This window comes from Palaemon carinicauda, chromosome 8 (genome assembly GCF_036898095.1).
Source record: "Palaemon carinicauda isolate YSFRI2023 chromosome 8, ASM3689809v2, whole genome shotgun sequence".
Lineage (NCBI taxonomy): Eukaryota > Metazoa > Arthropoda > Malacostraca > Decapoda > Palaemonidae > Palaemon > Palaemon carinicauda.
The window spans coordinates 92,528,961-92,549,975 of NC_090732.1; the positions used below are offsets into that span (position 1 = coordinate 92,528,961).

The window sequence follows — 21,015 nt, forward strand, 5'->3', positions numbered from 1 at the left end:
ATCCTGGACAATCAGTGTGAATGTGAGAGAACAAAGCCCCTGTGATTTGACCATCAAAGGATTCTTGGAGCAGTACACTTTATGTACTTAACCCAGGCTTTACCCTACTCTCACTCGCAGGAAGGACAGACAAATATGTAACACATTTCAGGCTACAGAAGGGAAATGGGTATATCAGCTGTCAAGAAATAGGCGAGCTTGCAGTCACCAAGATGCTGTACACCACAAGAGGGAAAGATGGAGGAAAAAGACACAGGGTAACATCTGCCATCGATCGACTGCTACTTGTCCTGTAAGAGAGCTGAGGTAGCTCAAACTACTTGTTGTGCTGCCACCAGAGGACCTATGGAGATAGTAGCCAGGGTCTTGTGGGTTATGTCTTGCAGGTAATGAGGTGTAAAGTTGTTTTAGCGCTACCAGAGACCCGCCTGGGTCTACTTTCGCGCTGAGGAGAGTCCATCTACAAAGCCTGAACAACGACCTGGTGAACCCTGCAGAGATCAACTTTTAGATGATTCTCCTCTTGACACTGCCCATGCGGACACACAGGCATATGATGCGCGGGCGAGCTCCAGTTATTTGTATGAGATCTTGCCTAAACACTCTTGAATGAATTAACTGTTGAAAGGAGACCACAGACTACATGATACACACCATTCGGAACGGGCCTAAGCTAGAGTTCGCTCCAGGATTCCAAATCTTGGCAACAAACTCAGGGAAGATGTCGAGTGCTACCTGCCCTCCATTCCCTTTGTTTGGCTATGTCATAGAATAGACCATATCCTTCGCTGGCTCTCATAGCGGAGGCCAAAGTGAGATAGGAAACCAGACATGATCTGAGGAATGACCAGCAGTATGAAGCGCTCATTTCTGAGAGCATAGGACAAGAACTACGTTCCGAGGAACTGGTCTACCTTCTGACTGAGGACCGGCAAGCTCGATCCCGTATGTGGAGAGAGAATTTCGCGAAGAAATAACCACATTCAATCTAAAGACGATGGTCAAAGCCGAGCGGTAGCCTTTCACGGCCAAGACTGAGCAGTCTTTACTCTCCAAGCAAGAGAATCCTTGTTCTAGGGAAAAGTAATATCGAGCAGCACGAGGTTTCTTTCCGCGACACCAACCTTAGCGGAAAGACTACTTCGCCTGATAAAAGGTGGAAGACGACCTACGAGAGTAGCCAGCCATCATTTTTGCTACTGCCATGGTCAGGACTGGATGGCCGAGGGAGAGAAAGGTCCCTCGATACCCACTGAGTCAGCCTACTCAGATTGGCCGATATAGTTTTTCTGGCTTACAATGAATAGGGGGCGAAAAAGGAAATTAAGTTCTCTCTCATCCCACTACATATTCTTACGGCTAGATGGTAAAGCAGCCATGCAAAGAATAACTTTGTCTAGGTATTCTACAACCATTGTGCTTTGATAAGAACATTACTGCACTCAAAAGCAAAGAAAGGTTACACAGCACAGCTGATCGCTGTTAGAACGTAACCCAGTGGCCATGTGTCACAAAAGTGAGCTACCTCTTCTTTTAATGCATCCCCCAGGAGCATCAAATCCATAGAACCTAGGCGGTTGGTAAACTCTACCTCCCATCTCAGGTCTCTCTTTGATCTGGTCCTACTGGATTCGCAAGTCCAAAGAATCCCTAATACCAAAAGGTTTTCAGTTGCCACTAGAAAGGACTAAAGCAACAACGTTTGTCGGGGACCAGAACTCTGAAGTTCAGGTGACCCATTAAGCGCAGCCGTCAGAGTGCCAATAGGAAGTCTCGCTTGAGGAAGGGACATGCCGCTTCCCTGAGTCTCTTATTTCTTGATTGAATAGAGCAACTTTGTCTCTCATAGAGGTTATTTGCCTTTCTAGATATGGCCCCATTTCATGAAGGTTGCAGGGATGAATTCTAGCTGTTTATGCCAAACCACTGAATAAGGCATAACCCAAAAGGTTGACTCGATATCGAAGAAGCTTCTCTCCTGAGTCTCTTATAATCAACAACTCGATTATAACGAGGTAGGCGGATGCTATCAACATTGATCATGTTTGCAACTATAGTGAACGTTATTGTGAACACTTGAGGGGTTGAGCATATAATGGAGCCTTGCACCCCATACTGGCAAATCATCTCTCTAAGGATGACTAGGCTCATCCTTGCCAATTAACCTCCAGTAATAACCAGCTGTCCACAACACCAAATGTCGAGTGAACGGAAAGAGAAAAAGTAGTACGATGTGTCACCACGCCCAGAGGACTGGGACCGCCAGGGTCTCTTTTCCATCACCAACTTCCATGGCATCCTCCTACCTGACAAGTAAGGTGCGGGGATGACCCTGCTTAGCGGAAGCAATCACATTTTCCACTCTTTCCTTAGTGCAGGTGGCGAGTGTCTTTCCTACCTAAAGTACGATCACGGCATGGTAGAGCTCATATCATGGCTCAAGGAATTACCAGAGTTTGTACAAGCAAAATTTTCAGGTGAAAACTAGTATTCCCCTCTGACACTATAAGAAACCAGGACAGACGACAGATTACTCGCTGAAACCCTGCAGTTCTTGGGGTACCTAATAAGCCAACTACTCAGTGGAGTGGCCAGTACCACCACCCAGGAACTGTATCTGTTGAGAAACTCGAAGGATCAGATGATTCAACTGACACTAACAACAGTCACTCGACCACCAAAAAAAAAGACCAACCCTCTGAGTCTGAAGAATGATCGGTAGCTCGTAACTGTTTTTGTAAAGAGGACGGATGAAATGTTGTCCTCCAACTGCCCTCACTAGGATGGGAACTTTTTGTGTACCGTCAGGCAAACACCAGAGTAACCCACTATCAGTTTTACAGCAAACCTTCCAAGCTAATGGCAGTCAAGCAGACAATCGGCCGAATGCAACTACTTCCAAAGGACAAGATTGAAATGTATCTTCAATCACATTTATCAGGAAGATAGTTTTGTGCACGTCACGATCGGATTGACTAGAATACGCTCTGATTGTTACCCCTCAAAGTAACAGACTCTCTTTGAAATGTTTCGGAGTCAAGTACCTTCGATACTTATACAATGATCCGGAGATTTTGGGGAAGAACTGATGGGGATGAAGGAGCCCACTTAAGGGCAGACTTATGCCTAGGGTCTACAGGAAGGTAGGGGCTCTTTGGAGAACCTGATTTCCCTCAAAGAGATACCTCCATTGGGTCAGAATGGGCCTGATTTCAGGCTTCAAATGATTGAATTCAAGGGTGTCCTTCGCAAAAGAAAGATGTCCGTAGGCTCTGCATGATGATAATTAGTTCTTGCTACTCCACAGAAGTATGCGTTCGTACGGTAGTGCATGTAACTGGCAAAGCAGGGTAGCTCGTGCAGTTGTTAGCAGGAAATTTTTTTTTGCATCGACATGAAAGGTCATCCCTCAAAACAAATTGGTCATTCACAAGCCATACCATCATGAACATGCAGTTGGCAGAGCGCCCAGACATGAATCCTTATGGACGAATATGTTTCTTGGGGCAAATGTACCGAAGTGAGTGTGCATTCAAAGAAGAGAACAGACCTTTGTCAACGGTAAGAGCTGTCGCCCACCTTACCAACGTGTGGTGGATGGGTGAGTGCAGTTGAACAAATCTCACCTGCGCAACTAGGTACTTTTTGTACAAAAGCCAAAGCATCGTGAATGGGGGAGCGAAAACTCGTCAATAGACCTGCTAGAGCTGGACGTTGCGTGCTCCTGCAGAAGTGCGCTCAGTTTGTAACGAGCAAGGCAAAAAGGCCTGTCTGTGAACAGCGAATAACAAAAACTACTTCTGGCCTGTAAGGGGTAGAGATCTGGGGCAATAACCCGAAAGGGTAACATCCTGCGATACCTGTGTCCAGGGTATGCAATGGTGAGAAGCGGCAACAGCAAGCGGCTAGGGGCCTAACCATGTGAGCACTCCAAAGAGCTCATTCCCCGTAGAGGTAGAGGAGTGAGGTAGTAACTCCAAAAGATTATGTATCATAAGACTCTCTAAACTCTCGTTGTGCCCTGGGGGCACGATGGTGAGAGGCAGCAACTGCAACCAGACAGCAGGCATCACCATGAGGGTGGTCCGAAGAATTTTCTATTTCGTAGGTAGTAGATATGTGGCAATAACCCTTAAGGGTTATGGCTTACGAGTCATGCCCTGGGGCACAAGGTGAGAGACAGCAACAGCTTGCAGTCAGAAGGCATTAGTGAGGTCACTAGTGTAATTTCGTTGGATTTTGGGGGTGATTTTATAAACTATACATATTTGGAATACTTAAAAATCAAAGAATCTCATAAACAATGTTGCCAGAATTAATTAGGTCACCTTGGATGTTGAAAATGGCAGACTTCTAAAATGAAATTTCCACTTGTGAGACTTCAGCACAGCTAAGTTTGGCTACTTTTTTTTTTTTTAATTTAAGTTTTCATAATATAATTTAACAAATTTGTAAATAATTTGTATTTTTCCTAACATACAAACCTGGAGCTATTTATAATAGGGGGTATTGCTTTCGGCGCAGCTTCAAGACGAGCCATGATAATTTTAGTGAGGGATAACTACCCCATCCGCTAGATAGCGGGTGGGGGGTGGGGTAAACTGGCTACCCCGCTCACTCACACCCCTCGGCTGAGTAACCACTTTGCTTTATGGCAGGACTTCTCGGGGGACAGGGTGGCGGGCCAATTTGGTATAAATAGCTCCAGGTTTGTGTTAGGAAAAATACAAATTATTTCCAAATTTGTGATTTGTTCCGACACAGATACAACCCTTCGCTATCTAAAATGGGGCGACTTACTCTTAGGAGGGAGGAAGCCCTCACCAACTGGCCTTGGTCATGACCCGGGGTTCTCTCTATTTCGATCTGTGATCGATAGTAGAAGGGACCCTACCCTAGCTAAAATCAGCGCCGATATGAGGTAATGCACTGATAGCGGCCTGCAGAAGCTTGTGTGTGAGTGGAACTAACAGTGTGGCTTGTCTTTAACATAGGACCTCGAGTACAGAACCTATTGTTCTTAAAGACTTACCCAATACCCTCCCTCTAAAAGGTATCGGGGACGTAACAAAGTATTCTTCTATACTTAGGAGGCACAAGGGAAATGGGTCTTACCTGCAGCGAGGTGAGGTCAGTTATGATGAGGCTTGTGGAGCTTTTTTCCCTAGAGGGGAGAAGGTAAAAGGAAGAAAGGAGCCAGACATTCTTACTCCTTCGCCCCAAACTAATCCGGGTAGCCTCAGCCCTCTGCTACTTGTCCATCAAGGAGCCTGAGGTGTTTAGACCATTTGTTGTGCAACCACCACAGGACCAATGGAAAAGGTCTCCATGTTCTTGTGGGTTACATCTTTGCAAGTAGTGGGCCGTGAAGGTTGATTGACGCTTCCACATGCCCACTTGAAGTATCTGCACCACTGAGTAGTTTCTTGAACGCCAGGGACGTTATGAGCTCTGGGTCTTAGGATGGAGGAGAGTCTAGAGTAAGAGTAACCTCAATTGCCTTTCGATCCCAGAGGGGAAGGAAATCCTTGAGGTCCTCCTCTTGACCTTCCCCTTGCTGGTCAACAGTGCCGACACACGGGGGCGAGCTGGTATCATTCTTTTAAGGTAACCCCACAGACTCCTCACTGGGTAAAACCACAGTTGATGGGTTTCCGGTTACCGAACGAAGACTTTATTTGAAATGGGCTGCACCTAGGGTACAGCACACTCGGATTTGAGTCTTGGCAATCCACTCAGGGACGCCGCTGAGGATTACTTCTCCCCGTCTCCTAGGCTAGGAGACATCAGAGGTTGGATTGTACAACACTAACTCTCGTGGTCAAAAGCCCAAGTGAGTAGAAAGGGCGTCTTCCGTGTAAGGAAGCGATCTGCTGCTGGGTCTACGGTTCGTAGGAGGGGCCTTCAGAGACTGAAGGACCCAAACCGCGTTCCCAGGAGGTTGAGATCCGACGGGGGACATGTTACCTCACACTTGCATAAGTAAAGGCATCGATGGGAGAGAATCCCTTTCCGCGACATCAGTCGCAAAGGACCGAACACTTCGCCTGGAAGACCGACGCTGAAAAGTGTCTGAGGTGCCTAGACTTCTTTTCAGTAACCTGTTGCAAAAGGCCTCTCTGAGAGGGGTGGTTTAGGATCGTCCCTGGCGAGAAGTTGAAGCAAAGCTACGGCTTAGGGAAGTGTTCGCATGTGGCTGCTTGGAAGATCGTGCCGTGGAGGAAGATCCCTCGGAACTCCGTCAGGAGCTGTAGAAGGTCCGGGAACCATTCTTCGGGTTGCCATAGCAAAGCTATTGGAGCTCCATTAGGAGCTGCAGAAGGTCTGGGAACCATTCTGCAGGATGCCATAGCGAAGCTATTGGAGTCATTGATAAGATCCTACTTATCCTGACTTGGCAGAGGACTTTTTCACCAGTCCGAATGGGGGGAAAAAAAAACAAGGCACACCTCTAGGCTGCCCCACTGACCTTGGAATACATCTTATTTGAGATCCTGGGGAACGGTCAAGTGGGAGCCTGAAGATCAGGGCCGCTGCAAGCATAACCACAGGCGGGGACCCCACAAAGTTAAGACTTTGTTGGATACAAGATAATTCCAAGACACTAGGAGCCCACTATCTGGGTGGTTTTGCAAGCACATTCCTGTACCAGGAATGACGCGAGCAGATGGGGGCAACTAGTTATCCTCTGTTCATCTAAGGCTTCGTACTGCTAGATGGTTCTCTAAGAGAGGTGAATGCCAGTACCTTTCTGAATCGGACCAACAGACGAGGATGGAATGGTATGGCGTATGACGCCCCCCCCCCTCTTTCTTTTGATGCATTATAGAGAGCATCAGGTCCGGCGGGAAGACACGCCTCTTTGCGGAAGCTCTCGTCTGCTACCCATCCTCCGCAGATTGTCCAGCAGTGAGGGGGGGGGGAATGCATAGCAATAAACACACATCGAGATGATGTAGAGACGTGTAACCAACTGCACGTTCTTGCAATGAAGGGGAACAGTGTTTTCCCTCCAACTGCCACTAATCCAGTGTGGTTGGCCGCATAAGACCGATACCAAACGGTAAACCAGTTAATCAGTACAGATTATGTTATAATAGCGAATCTCCATAGAAATCGCTTTCCGGACAAGAGACTGTACGGTAATCACCGAACGCATCCAACCAAACCCAAGAGGGGATTGAGACGTATTTTCAATCTATTGTTGGGTGGGTAGAAAGCATAAGTGTACTACTGAGTAGTAACACCGAACTGTGCGCATGACATGTATACATGCGTATTCCGACTTAAAAGTTGTGTCCGGAACTCAGTTGGAGAACATTGGAAACGTTCGTAACGGAGGTTTCTCCTTCTTAGAACAAAAACTTTCGTACTTCTCCGTCTCCAATCAGTAAACTAGCATTTATATTAAATGTTCCCAACTAGGGAACAGAAATGCTTCTGAGAAGTTTCCAGCCAAAGCCTTTGTAGGAGACTAAGACTTCCGATCGGGAGTAAGGAAAAAATGCCTAAAAGGAGACAGAACGTAAATGCTGTATGTCTGGCTACAGAAAAGTAGCCAAGTAATGTACTGAATAACCTGGTTTCAGTAAGGGATATATATATACAACTTGATAAAACGGAGTTCTAATTGGAAGATGTATATAGCCCTAATTGGCAGAAAGATCGCTTGCACGCATATATGTACTTGTCCATTTGCGCTAGCGCATGTGTATTCTCTGCCTCCAGGAAACGTTTGCAATGAATTCGGTTGTGGGAATAATGTATGTGCGACGAATCGCAACATTATTGCCAAAAGAATTTTGATCGTTGACTAACTGTAATATTTTCTTGAATGAGAGCAGACATGTTCTCAAACAAAAATACTGTATACAGTTATAGAGGCAATCATTTCCCATTTCGTTTACCCCTCCTCTTTATATGAGGGGGCTAGCCAGTGTTCATTACACAGAAACGGATGTCTGTTTACCTGTGGGTGTGTGAAACGTTTGTAACGTAATTAAAAGATGCCCACGCTGTTGCTATCGTTCTTTTAACATCGGCTAACAATGTTCCTTCGGGACTAATTGTTCGAAACAATAACCCTGTAAGGAAAGAATAGAGTCTCGGAAGCCTATCATGTAAAAAGGCAAGTCTGAGTCTCGGAAGCCTATCGTGTAAAAAGGCAAGTCTGAGTCTCGGAAGCCTATCGTGTAAAAAGGCAAGTCGTTATACCTAGGGTACAATCACGGGGGAGGCTGCTTCCATCAAACGGTAGAACCGAGTTCAAGACCATAACCTTGCGGTTTTGTCTTGGCTAGAGTGCATGCTCCGGGAAGGCTTACGGCCTTCATGAAGTTTTAACACCCATTGAAGTTTTGTAAAAACTTCTCAGGAACGAGTCTCCCGAAAGAGTGAAATCTCATATGTGGGGTTTGCTTCAAGAAGGCCAGACATAATTGCCATCAACCGCTTACCTAAAGAGGTTGCCATCTAACGCTTTCTCGATAGTTAGAAAACTACCGTCTAATTCAGGCAAGGCCTGCCAGGGGAAATGAACTGCAATGTAAAGCATTTTCATTCCCCGCTCATTTCCATCTGCTAACCCAACCACTTGAAATGGGAAGGTGGAGGAAAGATGACGGTGGTTCGTTCGAAAAGAAAAGGATCGGTGCTGGCGAAACCAAACTAGCTGATATAGTAATCAGCTGGGAGTGTAGAGTGGCATATCAAGTCACACCTTTGGAAGACCCATCCCGTAGAGAGGGGGGGTGGGGGGTTCGACCAAAGAGTTTTCAGAAAACTCTGGATCGCGGGAACAGAGATATTCGGATGAGAATCTAGGGGTTTAAAATCTATTTGTGAATTCCTTTCTCACGACCTTAAGGGATGTTGTGCCAAGAACCAGCAGGAACTCTCGTTGATTCCTGATGGCATTTCCAGGAATCGTGTTACGTGACCAGGACCCAAGGAACTGTGTCATAGTTACCAGTAGAGATTCGTAAACCCTTAGGCAGCAGGCATCCCTCAGTCATCAGAGTAAAACTCTTGATGAAAATGGGCGCGCGCGAACAATTCACGGGACGAGAGTTCGAAAACTCTGCCATAAGAGTAAACCTCTTGTGCACTCATGAGACTACGATATATGATAATAATACATATTAATTGGGGCAGTTTTAGCTGCTGTTTCTTTAATTCTTTCTATGATCACTCAATGCTTAAATGTATTACCTTGCATACTTCTGCTGCTTTTTGAAGTTGCAATTGTTGCGTGTAGATAGCAATTGTTGAATGTATGGTGCTGATGTTTCTAGTTGAACATTGTATGTACGTTATGAAAAATAATGCCAATATTGAACAAATAGTTTTCCGTTTTGTAAAACTTATTTACCATAATGTTCCTTAATAAAATGCCTAAAAATGGTCATTTCTGTTACTTCATGTTTTAAATCATATCTAAAGACTACTTGTTCCGACACTGATACAAACCTTCGCTATTTATAGTAGGGGGTATTACTTTCGGCGCAGCTGAAAGACGAGCCATGATAATTTTAGTGAGGGATAACTACTCCATGCGCTAGTTAGCAGGTGGGGGGTGGGGTAGACTGGCTACCCCGCTCACTCACCTCTCGGCCGAGTAACCACTTTACTTTTTGGCTAGGTAGAGAACAGACATGCTGCCCTTCTCTTCCACATAGACTGGCCTTGATGTTTTTCGTTTATATATATATATTTTTTTTTTTTTGGGGGGGGGGGGGGGGTTTTCTTGTGTTTTCATTTATCCCGCTCACTCACACCTCTCGGCCGAGTAACCACTTTACTTTTTGGCTATGTAGAGAACGGACATGCTGCCCTTCTCTTCCACATAGACTGGCCTTGATGTTTTTCGTTTATATTTTTTTTTTTTTGGGGGGTTTTCTTGTGTTTTCATTTATCTTACATATATGAGTGTATATATGTATAAATGGAAATATACGTCGTTAGATACGTGTAACTTTAGTGCTGTTGACATCGTATCCAACTGCCTTCGCCGTAAGGTAACAGCGACGTAGAACACATGTGGTAGCTCGTGAGCTGCCCTCATTACGAGGTAGCATTCGCTGCCAACCTTCTACTTGATGTTCCTCCTTCAAGGGGAACTTCTCTCTCGCGAGAGAGAATGATTTTTGTTTACGCCTATGCTTTTTCCCCATAGAGCTGGGATAAAGCTTTGCCTGTGTCCTCTTGCGGGAGGACTTCTCTCTCGTTCACGGGAGAGTTTCTTACACCTATGCTTTTTTCCCATAGAGCTGGGAGAAAGCTTGTATTACGCAATGTCCTTCTTCGGGAGGACTTCACTCTCGTTCGCGAGAGAGATTATTAAGCCTACGCTTTTTTCCCATAGATCTGGGAGAAAGCTTGTCTTCGGCGATGTCCTCCTTCGGGAGGACTTCTCCCTCGTTCGCGAGAGAGATTTTACGCCTACACTATATTCCCATAGAGCTGGAGAAAGCTTGTCTTAGGCGATCTCCTTAGGGAGAACTTCCCTCTCGTTCGCGAGAAATAACTTGTAGGAGCTTGCTGATCCACCAGGGGCGGTGGCAGAGCTTTCTCCGAAGCAGGTTATCCCTACGCTTATGGTTCTCCTTTAGGGGCGGAGCGAGAGCCTTCTCTTAAGCGACTTTCTCCTTCGGGAGAACAAACCTCTTATGCGGAAGTGTTATTTTGAACCTGCTGGTTCTCCTTGATCCTTCGGGGTCTCATTCGATCACCCTTTGGTTTGGAATGATCGTTTGAGCCTTCGGGCTCTCGTCATGTTGATCCTGCTGGTTCTCATGACAGTAGTAGTCCTGAACGCTCAAAACCTTCGGGTTTCAGTTACGCTGAACCTTCGGGCTCTCGTAACGATGGTAACATTGAGCCTTCGGGAACGTGTGCCATCAATCACGCCGACCTTTCAGGGTCTCGTGACAGAGGAATCTCGATTCCTCGCTACGTTGATCCTTTGGGGTCTCGTAACATTAGTTATGCAGAACAGTTGGGCTCTCGTAACTTTAGTCACTCTGATACTTCGGTGTTTTGTGACAGGGAAACTTTGGTTTCTCGTTGCGCTGACCCATCGGGGTCTCGTAACATTAGTTACGCTGAACCCTTGGGCTCTCGTAACTTAGTCACTCTGACACTTCAGTGTTTAGTGACAAGGTAGCTTCGGTTTCTCCCTTGCGCTGACCCTTCGGGGTCTTACAACGCAGTTCACGCTGAACCTTTGGGTTCTCGTGACCATAGCCATACTTATATGACAGTGCGGGCTCTCGTTGTGTTCACCGTTCGCGCTCACACAACACAGGCTATCGTGAACCTTCGGGTGAACGTAGTAGTGAGTACTCTCACCACACAAGGATCTTGCGCGCGCGACCGGTTTGGCGCGCACAACCAACCTTTTGCACGCACAGATGATCGGGCGTGCAAGACCAAATTGGCGCACACGTCCAATTTGGCACGCACGCACGACCATATTGGCGGGCGCAAACAATCGGATTGGAGCGCACGACCAACTTGGCGTGCACACAATCAGTTGAAATGAGCAAACAACTCTTATAACAAAGTTTTTCGGACTCTCATTGAGATCATGATAATAACCACAAAAGGACAAGGCTTCCGAGACTTGTTGAGCACTGGAGGCACTAAGATGAGGCAGAAACTGCAAGAAGCCCTTTCACAATGGCCTTATACGTCTGAGAAACAGCGAACGTTTCTCCTGCGGAGGGAATTCGGCACACTAAGCCAACTCAGGCTGTTAAATGCAACAAGCTGGCTAAATCAAGATCACCTGGCATGCTCACCACGAGGGGATCATAAGCTAGGCCGGTAATCCGAGCAGAGCCTGCCAGCAACTACTCTGCTATCAGAGTTGCGGAGGACTCCTCAAAAAAGGAGGAACGGAGGAAAAACAAAGCTTCTCCTGTTGAAGGCATCCAGTGTTCCGAGCATACTCATGTTGCTGGATGCGCTTCGTGTACTGAGAAAGCTCAGAAGGGCCGCCACAAAGGGATTGCTGGCCCGACACCTACTCCCTGGAGAACTCTACACTAACTCCTCAGCTACCTAGGAGTTGCGAAGAACGCATCAGTGAGGGGCATGAAACTTGTTGGAGAGAAAACCCCTTCAAAGACTTGGGGGAGGGGGAAGCCGAAGCCGACCCATGAGGAGGTAGATGTGTATGCTGTGTGGCACAAGTCTGCAACTCCAAGAGCCGTTCCTTAGGGGAGAGTCCCGAAAGTGGTTACAGGAGTAACTCCCCTGTGGTCATAGGTGATGCAGCTTTGCTAGAAGCAGCTGGGCTCTCCAAAACCAAGGGTTACCCAGGGAGTCAACATTTAACACTTGCTTATTTGTCCTCAGAAGACGGAAGGAGCAGACACCGTGGAGGGAACGAGGCGCTGGAGAAATGTGATGAATTCATCTCCGTCGGGGAAAACCATGAGGGAGACTAATCACTTTTGGGGTTACCTTCCGCTGCCTACTGTCCAACTCGCCCGAGAATACTTTAGGTTTACAGCCAGTTCATTGTTAACGGTTGAAGGACACGTACTCCTCCACTGAGCCAAACCTTAAAAGCGATGTGATACACTCGTCGAGTGTGTGAGCGGGGTGGTTGGTTTATTCCCCGTAAATAACTGAGGCATTGTTATACCTCCCATAAAAGTTCATGGCTAGTTTTCCAAATAATACAATCCAAGTAAAGAGCAAAAAGGTTTGTTTTGTGTTAGAACAAACTAATTTTACAGAATAAAATAAAACACTCCTATAAATGAGAAAAATCTGATGAGTTTAGTTTACCAATACAAAATAGGAATTGTAATCACTTCAAATGAATGGAAAGAATTTTTCAGTTAAGTAAAATAAAAAAGAAATTAAAGGGAACTTTGGAAAAATTTAGTTATTGGCAGAACAAATAAACATGGAAATGTAAATTATCATAGTGTTCTTGTATAACCAATGGTGACAAATCTCGTACACAGCCACTGAAGGGGAATCTGCTCCCTCAAAGTGATGGGACTAAAATCATTTAAATCATTAGCATTCTTTCATCATTTCTAGTTTAAATATATTAAATGCAATATCAAATGCCCCCCAAAAATACCAAACATTTGTACTAGTGTTAATTAACATGATTTCATGGATGAGAATACAAACTGCATAAATGGTAAGAGGATGTTATGATACAAATTTAAGACCTAGTCTATTTAGTGCTAAATTCTGGTGGTACTTATTCTTAAAAACTTTTACATTAAAAATTTCATACCTTTGAAGTTGCCAATGAATGTCCTGCTGTCTTGCATAGTGACCTTCATTCTATACCCAATATGATTGAGCATTTTGTTGTTCTTGGAGAACGTCTGAAAAAGAAAATTCCAACATACAATATTGTTACTGTGCTTATCCAGCTGCCCATTGAATTATAATGTAAAAAAAAAATACACATGGAAAGCAACTTGGTGCAATAAAAAATAACTTTTAAAATAACTTAAATTTTTTCCTACAGTCCTGAACCTTTTTTATTACGAGTGTTTTCAGCATATTCAACTTGAAATTTATAATTGGGTGTCAGTGATTACTGGTAAATGAGGGGTAAGCCCACCACACTGAGTACACTGTAGCAACTAACTTTGACCTTGTGGGGTGGTTTGGGCAGGAACTGTTACTTAAAAGGCTCAGGTTGCTAGGAAAAACACAAATTACTTTAAAAATTTGTGATTTGTTCATACACAAAAATCACCATTATTGTAAGTGACCCGAAGTTTCAGTTATCAACACAGCAAAATTTGTACAATCAAGTTACTGTAAGCAAAGCTCAGTTCTACACAAGACTCCTTTACATTAGTAACTGGTAATAAAATGTCAGCATTTTATACATGGCTATCTAGCAGGCCATGGCTTCAGCCTACCAGGGTGACCTAAGGCCAGCATGATGTACACCACTAAAATACTGAATACTATCATAATTACTCTATCAAGACGACAAAATCCATTTTCAGAATCTTTTCCTACAACACCAGCCAAGGGTGGGGCAAACTCTCAGGAAGCCTTCTTTCTTTAATCATAAAATGAAGTAGGGTACAACTCCTAGGGAGCCTTTTTACTTTAATTATAAAATGAGGTAGGGTACAAATCTTAGGTATCCTCCTTACGTCAATTACATAATGAAGTAGGATACAACTCATAAGAAGCAAGCTACGAAAGAAAGTGAATTAGCATAAGTAACAACAAACATAGCTATGAAGGATTACTGTATAATTTCTTCAGGTGAAGACATATATGATGATTAGGAAGAATTCTCATTTCTTAAGAGTGGCAGGCATGGTGATCCAAAGATGCGCACATGCACCGACTCTTATAACATCAATTACTATATACTGTAACTAGATGTACCCTTGGTTTTTCAGTCATAGAATCTTATAATTGAAATTATGGTTAAACTTCGTTAAGACTCCACACACCACTTTTGTTGTAATTAATATTTTTATATGGTAAAGAAATTAAAACGAAAACACTTCTCATTACACATCTGCACAAAGGCATAAGAGAAAAAATATGTTCGTATGTTTGTTGCTATTCTTTCTAACTACACCTCAATTCACAGCTTCAATTTTCACCCACTGATCTTAGTACTCCAATGGAAACGCCGCAGCTTCTCTTAATGCATTACTATTGGCTATTAGATTTTGGCGCGCATTTTTTACTTAAGCAGGTAAGCCTTGTGCTAATGCTTCCCTCTCCTGTTTTTTTTACGACCGTCACCTTGAATTGGCCAATCAGAATCCAAGTATATTTCAATCGCTCCCTTTGATTGAATTTTCATCATTTACATTAAAAATGCAGTTCATAAGATGATTTTCAAATAAAAAATTGGGATGGATGTATGTATAATAGCCACCTTATTTTCAACTTTATCGGAAACTTGTATAGAATAAACACTGTTCAGAATGTTATAAATACCAAACCCCCTGGTAAGTACAGTACTTACCAGATCGATATACAACGATTTTATAAACCATCTAATTTGTCGTGAATTTTATAGGTCAACCGAGCTCTGTACGCTGCCACGCAGTTTCTCACCACCATATCATTATTACTTGCCAAGTTACAACCTAGTTAGAAAAGCAGGATGCTATAAGCCCAGGGGCCCAACAGGGAAAATAGACCAGGGAGGAAAGGAAGCAAGGAAAAAAAATATTCTAAGAACAGTAAGAACACTAAAATAAACAAAACAAGAGAAATTAAGATAGAGTATTGTGCCCCAGTGTACCCTCAAGCAAGAGAACTCTAACCCAGGACGGTTGTATCTCAACGGGTGGCTGGTGCCCTGGCCAACCTACTACCTTAGTTCCTGGAATTTCCTATAGATGACGTTTTAATCAATTCAACAGCGCCTTGGCGGCGAATACTAAACTAATCAGCGGTCGGTGCAATTTAAACGACCCAATCGGACCCCACTTGACCTGGGAAATAGCCGGAGTGCTTTTTTTTTTTATTCAACCAGAATCCCCTATTTCAAAAATACAAACAGGGTAATATCAGCATTACCCAAGCAGCGCAAAGATGGCAACTAATCAGTGCGAAGATACCTGTGAATCTTTTTTTTAATTCAATCAATCCTAGTATAAATAGGATTGTGATTTTTCCAGAAAAAATGAGTTTACATCGTATTTATATAAAATGATACTCTTGGATCTTTCCCACATTTGTGCAAAATGTCGTACTGGTGATATGAGGTATGAATACGACGGAAAATCAGTGAAATGGCAGACCTACGTTTTTTGGCGTTGCCATAAGAAGATTGTTCCTAACCATAGTAAGCTTTTTACATGCTCAAAGCTATCATGCAAAGATGTGTTTATTATTTTAGCAAGTTTTGTATATGGTTTCCCAAAGAACCTGATTCGCCCCATGTACAAGAAGCTTGCCTCCCACATGCTAGTGGATTGGTACAACTTTTGCCGCGATGTGAGTACAGAGATTTTAATGGACAACAAAGATTGGCGGACCGGGACACATCGTTGATATAGACAAAAGTAAACACGGAAAGAGGAAATATAATGTTGGCAGCCAGGTCGATGGCAAATGGGTGTTCGGCAGAATTTACCAAGAAACGCGAGAATTTTTTCAAGGTTGTCGAGGATCGTTCAGAAAAGACATTGCTCCTGACATTAGTTTGTCCATCCAGAAACTACAGTACAATAATTTTAGACTGTTGGAAGGTCTATAGTCATGTCGAGGATAAATTTCTTCAACACCGCACTGTTAATCATAGCATTAACTTATGAGTTTGAATGATCCCCTTGTGCACAACAATACCATCGTATCCCTGTATTGAGTACTGTACTATAAAAAGATCGGTACTACCGAAATTCGGAACCCATAAACATTTATGCGATAGCTATTTTACTATGTATATTATTCAAAAACGTTATTTGAAGGATACGTGGTGTAAACTGAAGGCATTCCTGGAATTAGTTAAGCGTGTTTACCAGCTCAATACCCGTGATTCCGAAAGTCCTGGTCTGTCCCACACCCTACTCCTCCGCTAATTGCCCATCCATCCAACTCACCACAAAAAAAAGTTGTCCCAACACCCTACTTATCAGGTCGATTGATAATAGGATTGGCTGTATGAGTGATCACGGCCACATGTACGTATGATGACGGCCAACTAAGAATAGGGCAGTTTAAGGGGATAATGGCCCCATTAGGTGTAAGACTAAGAATACAGCAATGTATGGGGATTGCAGGGGGCATCAGCCGCCCAAATAAGTAGGGACACGACTTGTAGGTAAGGTTAGGAGGGGCCGTTCTTTATCAGAGGTTTTGCAGAACACCCGAAACGGCTTTTATAGTACACCGGCCTCGTCTTACATCAGCTAAAAAATGGGAATAAATTCCCGTTTTCTACACATGCGGGAAAACCTGGCTGTTCCAAAAAAAATTATCAAGTTGAGGCATGGTTACTGAACACGAAACATCTGAACATACTCCTTAAGAATTAATTACACCATTTTTACCTAAAAATGAAGAAAGTTTAATTTTCCAACAGCAATAAAGGGCTCCATGCCATGCACAAATGCATTCTATGTACAGGTGATATATCGACATTACAGGCAGTGTCACAGCAAAGCTATAAAACCAAAACTAAGAAGTATGTCCAGTGCATTTTCTATGTGAGCACTTAAAAAGCTAGTTTTAGGGACATGTGATATTTTGAAGCTAAAACAGTGGACTTCTTTTTACACCTGATTCGGATTACAGTACTTGTACTCCAACTATTAATGCAAGTCATTTCAGACTAAGCCTAAGTTAAGTATACAGCTATATAAGGGGGTAGGTTAGGTGGGGCAGGTGAAGTTAACTGGTGTTATTATGTAAACTGTATTTCCCTTTTAAAATCAGACCATGTTAAAAATAGAAGGTTGCATTCAATAAAAGGTATGTGTGAAGATCGTTGGGTTAACAGGCCTATTGTCCTCATAAAACAATTCCTTCCTATATCATCGTCACCTGTGTCTAAAAAGTATATCCGTTAATGAGCTAAAGCTAATTATTCATATAATGTTCGCTCTGCCGTGATTTGATACGCTCACAATTAAACATATTTCACTGCTCCTCTGTTCTGGCATGCAGTACGTGTTGCACTGTGCGTCAGCCAATAATTTTGGAGGAAAAAAAACCTGGTAATCAAACCACCTACACAAGGAGGCTATTTTTCCCTCTTATTTCTGGAAGAAAAAATTTGATCTCTCTTAGTTATCTTGTTGTATTCCGCTGTTATCTTACATAATTCATTGGTTTTCAGTTAATACCACAGGAACTTCATTCACACATGGGGTTCCCACATTAGCGAAATCAGAATACGATTAAAAAAATCTTTTTTTTTTTTTGTTTTCATGCAAAAATGGCTGGGAGTGTATGCATGATAGCTGCCCCATGCATGTATTATTATGTCTAACTTGGAATAAGGCAGTGTAAGAGGGGATCGCAGGGGGGGCATTAGGGTATTATTGAACTTTATTACAGGGTAATGTAACCTAGTGGAAAAAAACTACATTTTTCTTTAGAAAAAAGTCCGTTCTCTCCAAAAATGACAATTGCTCCTGCCAGAAAAGAATAGTTTCAGCAATAGATATATCTATACCTGCCGATAATGTGGGACCCCCGGTGGTAACTCAGGGTTTTGGGTGGGGAAAACATACTGGGGAACCGGTATATAATGGTAAAACAATCCTTTTCTTCTCTATACATTACCTTCCTGGATGTATAATAAACCAATGAAAAAATACGCTAATTATCTATATCCTTTGCTAACGCTATATTTTTCATTTATTTGTTGACATTTCATGGGTCGGTTGTATGGGTCTCGTTAGTTCATAGCAGTTTTCGATCTTATACACAAAAACTCCTCCTACCTGCGCATAACCTCCGCCTCCACCAATAGGATTACTTCTCTTATAACCCCTCCCCATTTTCCCCCTACGTCATTATACCAAGCACATTCAAAGTATTCTACTTCGCCCGGTTTTTCAAGTATTTTACCTGATCCAGTACAGCTACAGTATAACATTCCTTTTTTGTAATACCCCCATACTGTATACATATTACGTTTGTCCCAAAAATTACTTGTTTTATTATCCATTATCTTATAAAATCACCTCATTTTATGTTCCCATTAAATATTATTTATCATACACTTCATTTTATCTTGTTATTCCTTTATAAATTTAGTTATTACCTTCTCACACCCAAAACTTCACATAAATACTTACTCTGGACAACTTTCCCATTCTAGTTCATTCATGTTTACTCTCTAGACTCCGTTGTTTTTCCATTAACCAATTACAAACCTGTACGTATGGAATGTTTGCACAGGGGGGTTAATATTTCCCACCAGCCTTCCCCTATCTCTTGAAGTGGTCTCTCCATACCCTTACCAACAAATCCTTTTCCATGGAAACCTTTGTCCAAGTCAGTTCTTTGTTAATGCATGTGAGGTCTTTTTGAATATTCTGCGATGGAAGTTATAGAAACTCTTAGCAGCTGCAGTATTCCGTACTTAAAAGCACTTCCTAAATTTCATGTTGAATTCTTTGATACGTCATCCAATATTGATGATTTTTTTCAATTTCATAATGTAATACCCCAACGTTTACAGTGTCACAAGTGCCGTTCCTGTCTATCATACAGGAAAGATATTCACGCCACAGAAGTTAAGTGTCACAATCAGAACCCCGATGACCAACAATCTTCGTTGTCCCGGTCATGAGAGTTAGTCATTAATTTCTTTAATTTTTATGTGTTAAGTATTACTTTTTTTTCAGCGTGCGCAGCTCAACATTACTGCTTGCCAGTACATACGAGCTTGATGTTTTATATTCATGCGAGAGGAGCAAGCCAGTGGCAGAACAAGAACCATTATATTTAGCGAGCGCAGCTCAACATTACCGCTTATCAGTACATACAAGCTTGGTGTTTTTGTTTACTGGCGATCGAACAAGGGCCATTATATCTAAACATTTTAACGGAAAATATATGTTTCCACCTTCACTTCAACAGCAACAACAACCTGTTCGGCTACTTGAAGTTAGTCGAACTGGTTGTTCTGTTTGTTTGCGGTTGAAATGAAGGTCAATTTCGATTAAATCACGTTATTTGCTACAGGAAAACATTTTCTGTTCGAAATGATACCCTGTAGATTTGTAAAGCTTTACCGGCGTTAGCCATCCCCTCTGATTAGTAGGTAAGGACGGCTTATAGGTTAGGTTAGGGGGTAAAGTTTGGCTTAGTTGATTTTTGTTGAATCCGTTGGAACTACACTATTTCTGATGCAACAAATATATTTTTTATACCAGTTTCCCCATAATGGTTGAAACTGTAATTTTACCTCCATTTTTAATGAACGCGTGAGGAACTGGCCGCTGATATACAAATGCTCCAATGGCTGTAGTACAAAATAACTGCACTTGACAAATAGCCACTAATTGTCTTTACATGTTCAATTTGTCTATACACTACGAACCCCTTACTTTCATCATTACTGTTGTATTAAAACAATAATTTATCGATCCTGAAGTAAATAAAACCTGGAAGGTTTAGCCTACCAGAGAACAACCTCTACCGGCAAACTATTATATCAAAAGACTGTTTATAACAGGCTTATTCTAAGCAATATCTAACAACTATTGATATAAGACAAAGTAACATAAATGACAAAATACTAATGCGTAGATAAGAAAATAAATAACACAGACCTAAACATGTTTGGGATTGGTCTAACTCCAACCAGGAAGTTATATGAGGTAGCTTTATCAGGTTAACTAGAGCCTCCAGGAAACATGAACTACAAACAACCTCTTTATAGTAAATGTCATGCAAAAAGAAATGCATAAAATGATAAATTAGAATTCCATGCAATTTGAAAAGAATTCATTTCTACTAGGGTTGGGCCTCTTGGCCTTTCATTGTTTACTTCGCGCTAAGAAGTGTTAACTCTTATATCTTATTCTTAATATGAAAAACTTGATCTTGGATAACACTAGTATAAAATTGCGTCAATATTTACCATTTTGATTGATGGATGTGGCTGGATTACCACGATGTAAAATACAAGATGCCGGGAAACTTGGACCGGTAAAATAGCAAAACGTTTACACAGACGCCGAGTCTCACCCGCCGCCGCCGCCAACTTCAAGAGCGAACCACACTAAAATGATGGCGCCACTTACAAAGCTGTATTCCCAAATCTTCAGAAAGAAAATATGCTAGAATTGTTGTGAAATTATACTAAATAGGCCAAAAGGATGCTAGATTTATCATTAATTTATGCTAGAATTATGCCAGATTTTAGACTACCGGTCGACTAAACATTAAAAGGGTAGTGATTAATTAAAACGGCAATAAATGTTATTTGGCATTTTGATATTGATCATTAAAATAATAATATAATAAAAAAAACATGTATGGTAGAGTAAAACAATATTACACAAACATTCCTCAAAATAATAATAA

At 42.5% G+C, this 21,015-nt stretch overlaps 1 protein-coding gene across 1 annotated transcript in view; it reads right to left on the minus strand.

Moving 5' to 3' along the window:
- Positions 1–20,733, minus strand: part of SmB (small ribonucleoprotein particle protein SmB) — a 30,999-nt gene extending 10,266 nt beyond the window's left edge. Inside the window, exons 1-2 of the mRNA XM_068378760.1 lie at positions 20,570–20,733; positions 13,265–13,358 (exon numbers count right to left, since the gene is read on the minus strand). Coding sequence (XP_068234861.1) covers positions 13,265–13,358; positions 20,570–20,572 — 97 coding nt within the window. The 5' untranslated portion in view covers positions 20,573–20,733. The remainder of the gene's footprint in view (positions 1–13,264; positions 13,359–20,569) is intronic.
- Positions 20,734–21,015: the final 282 nt, after the last annotated feature.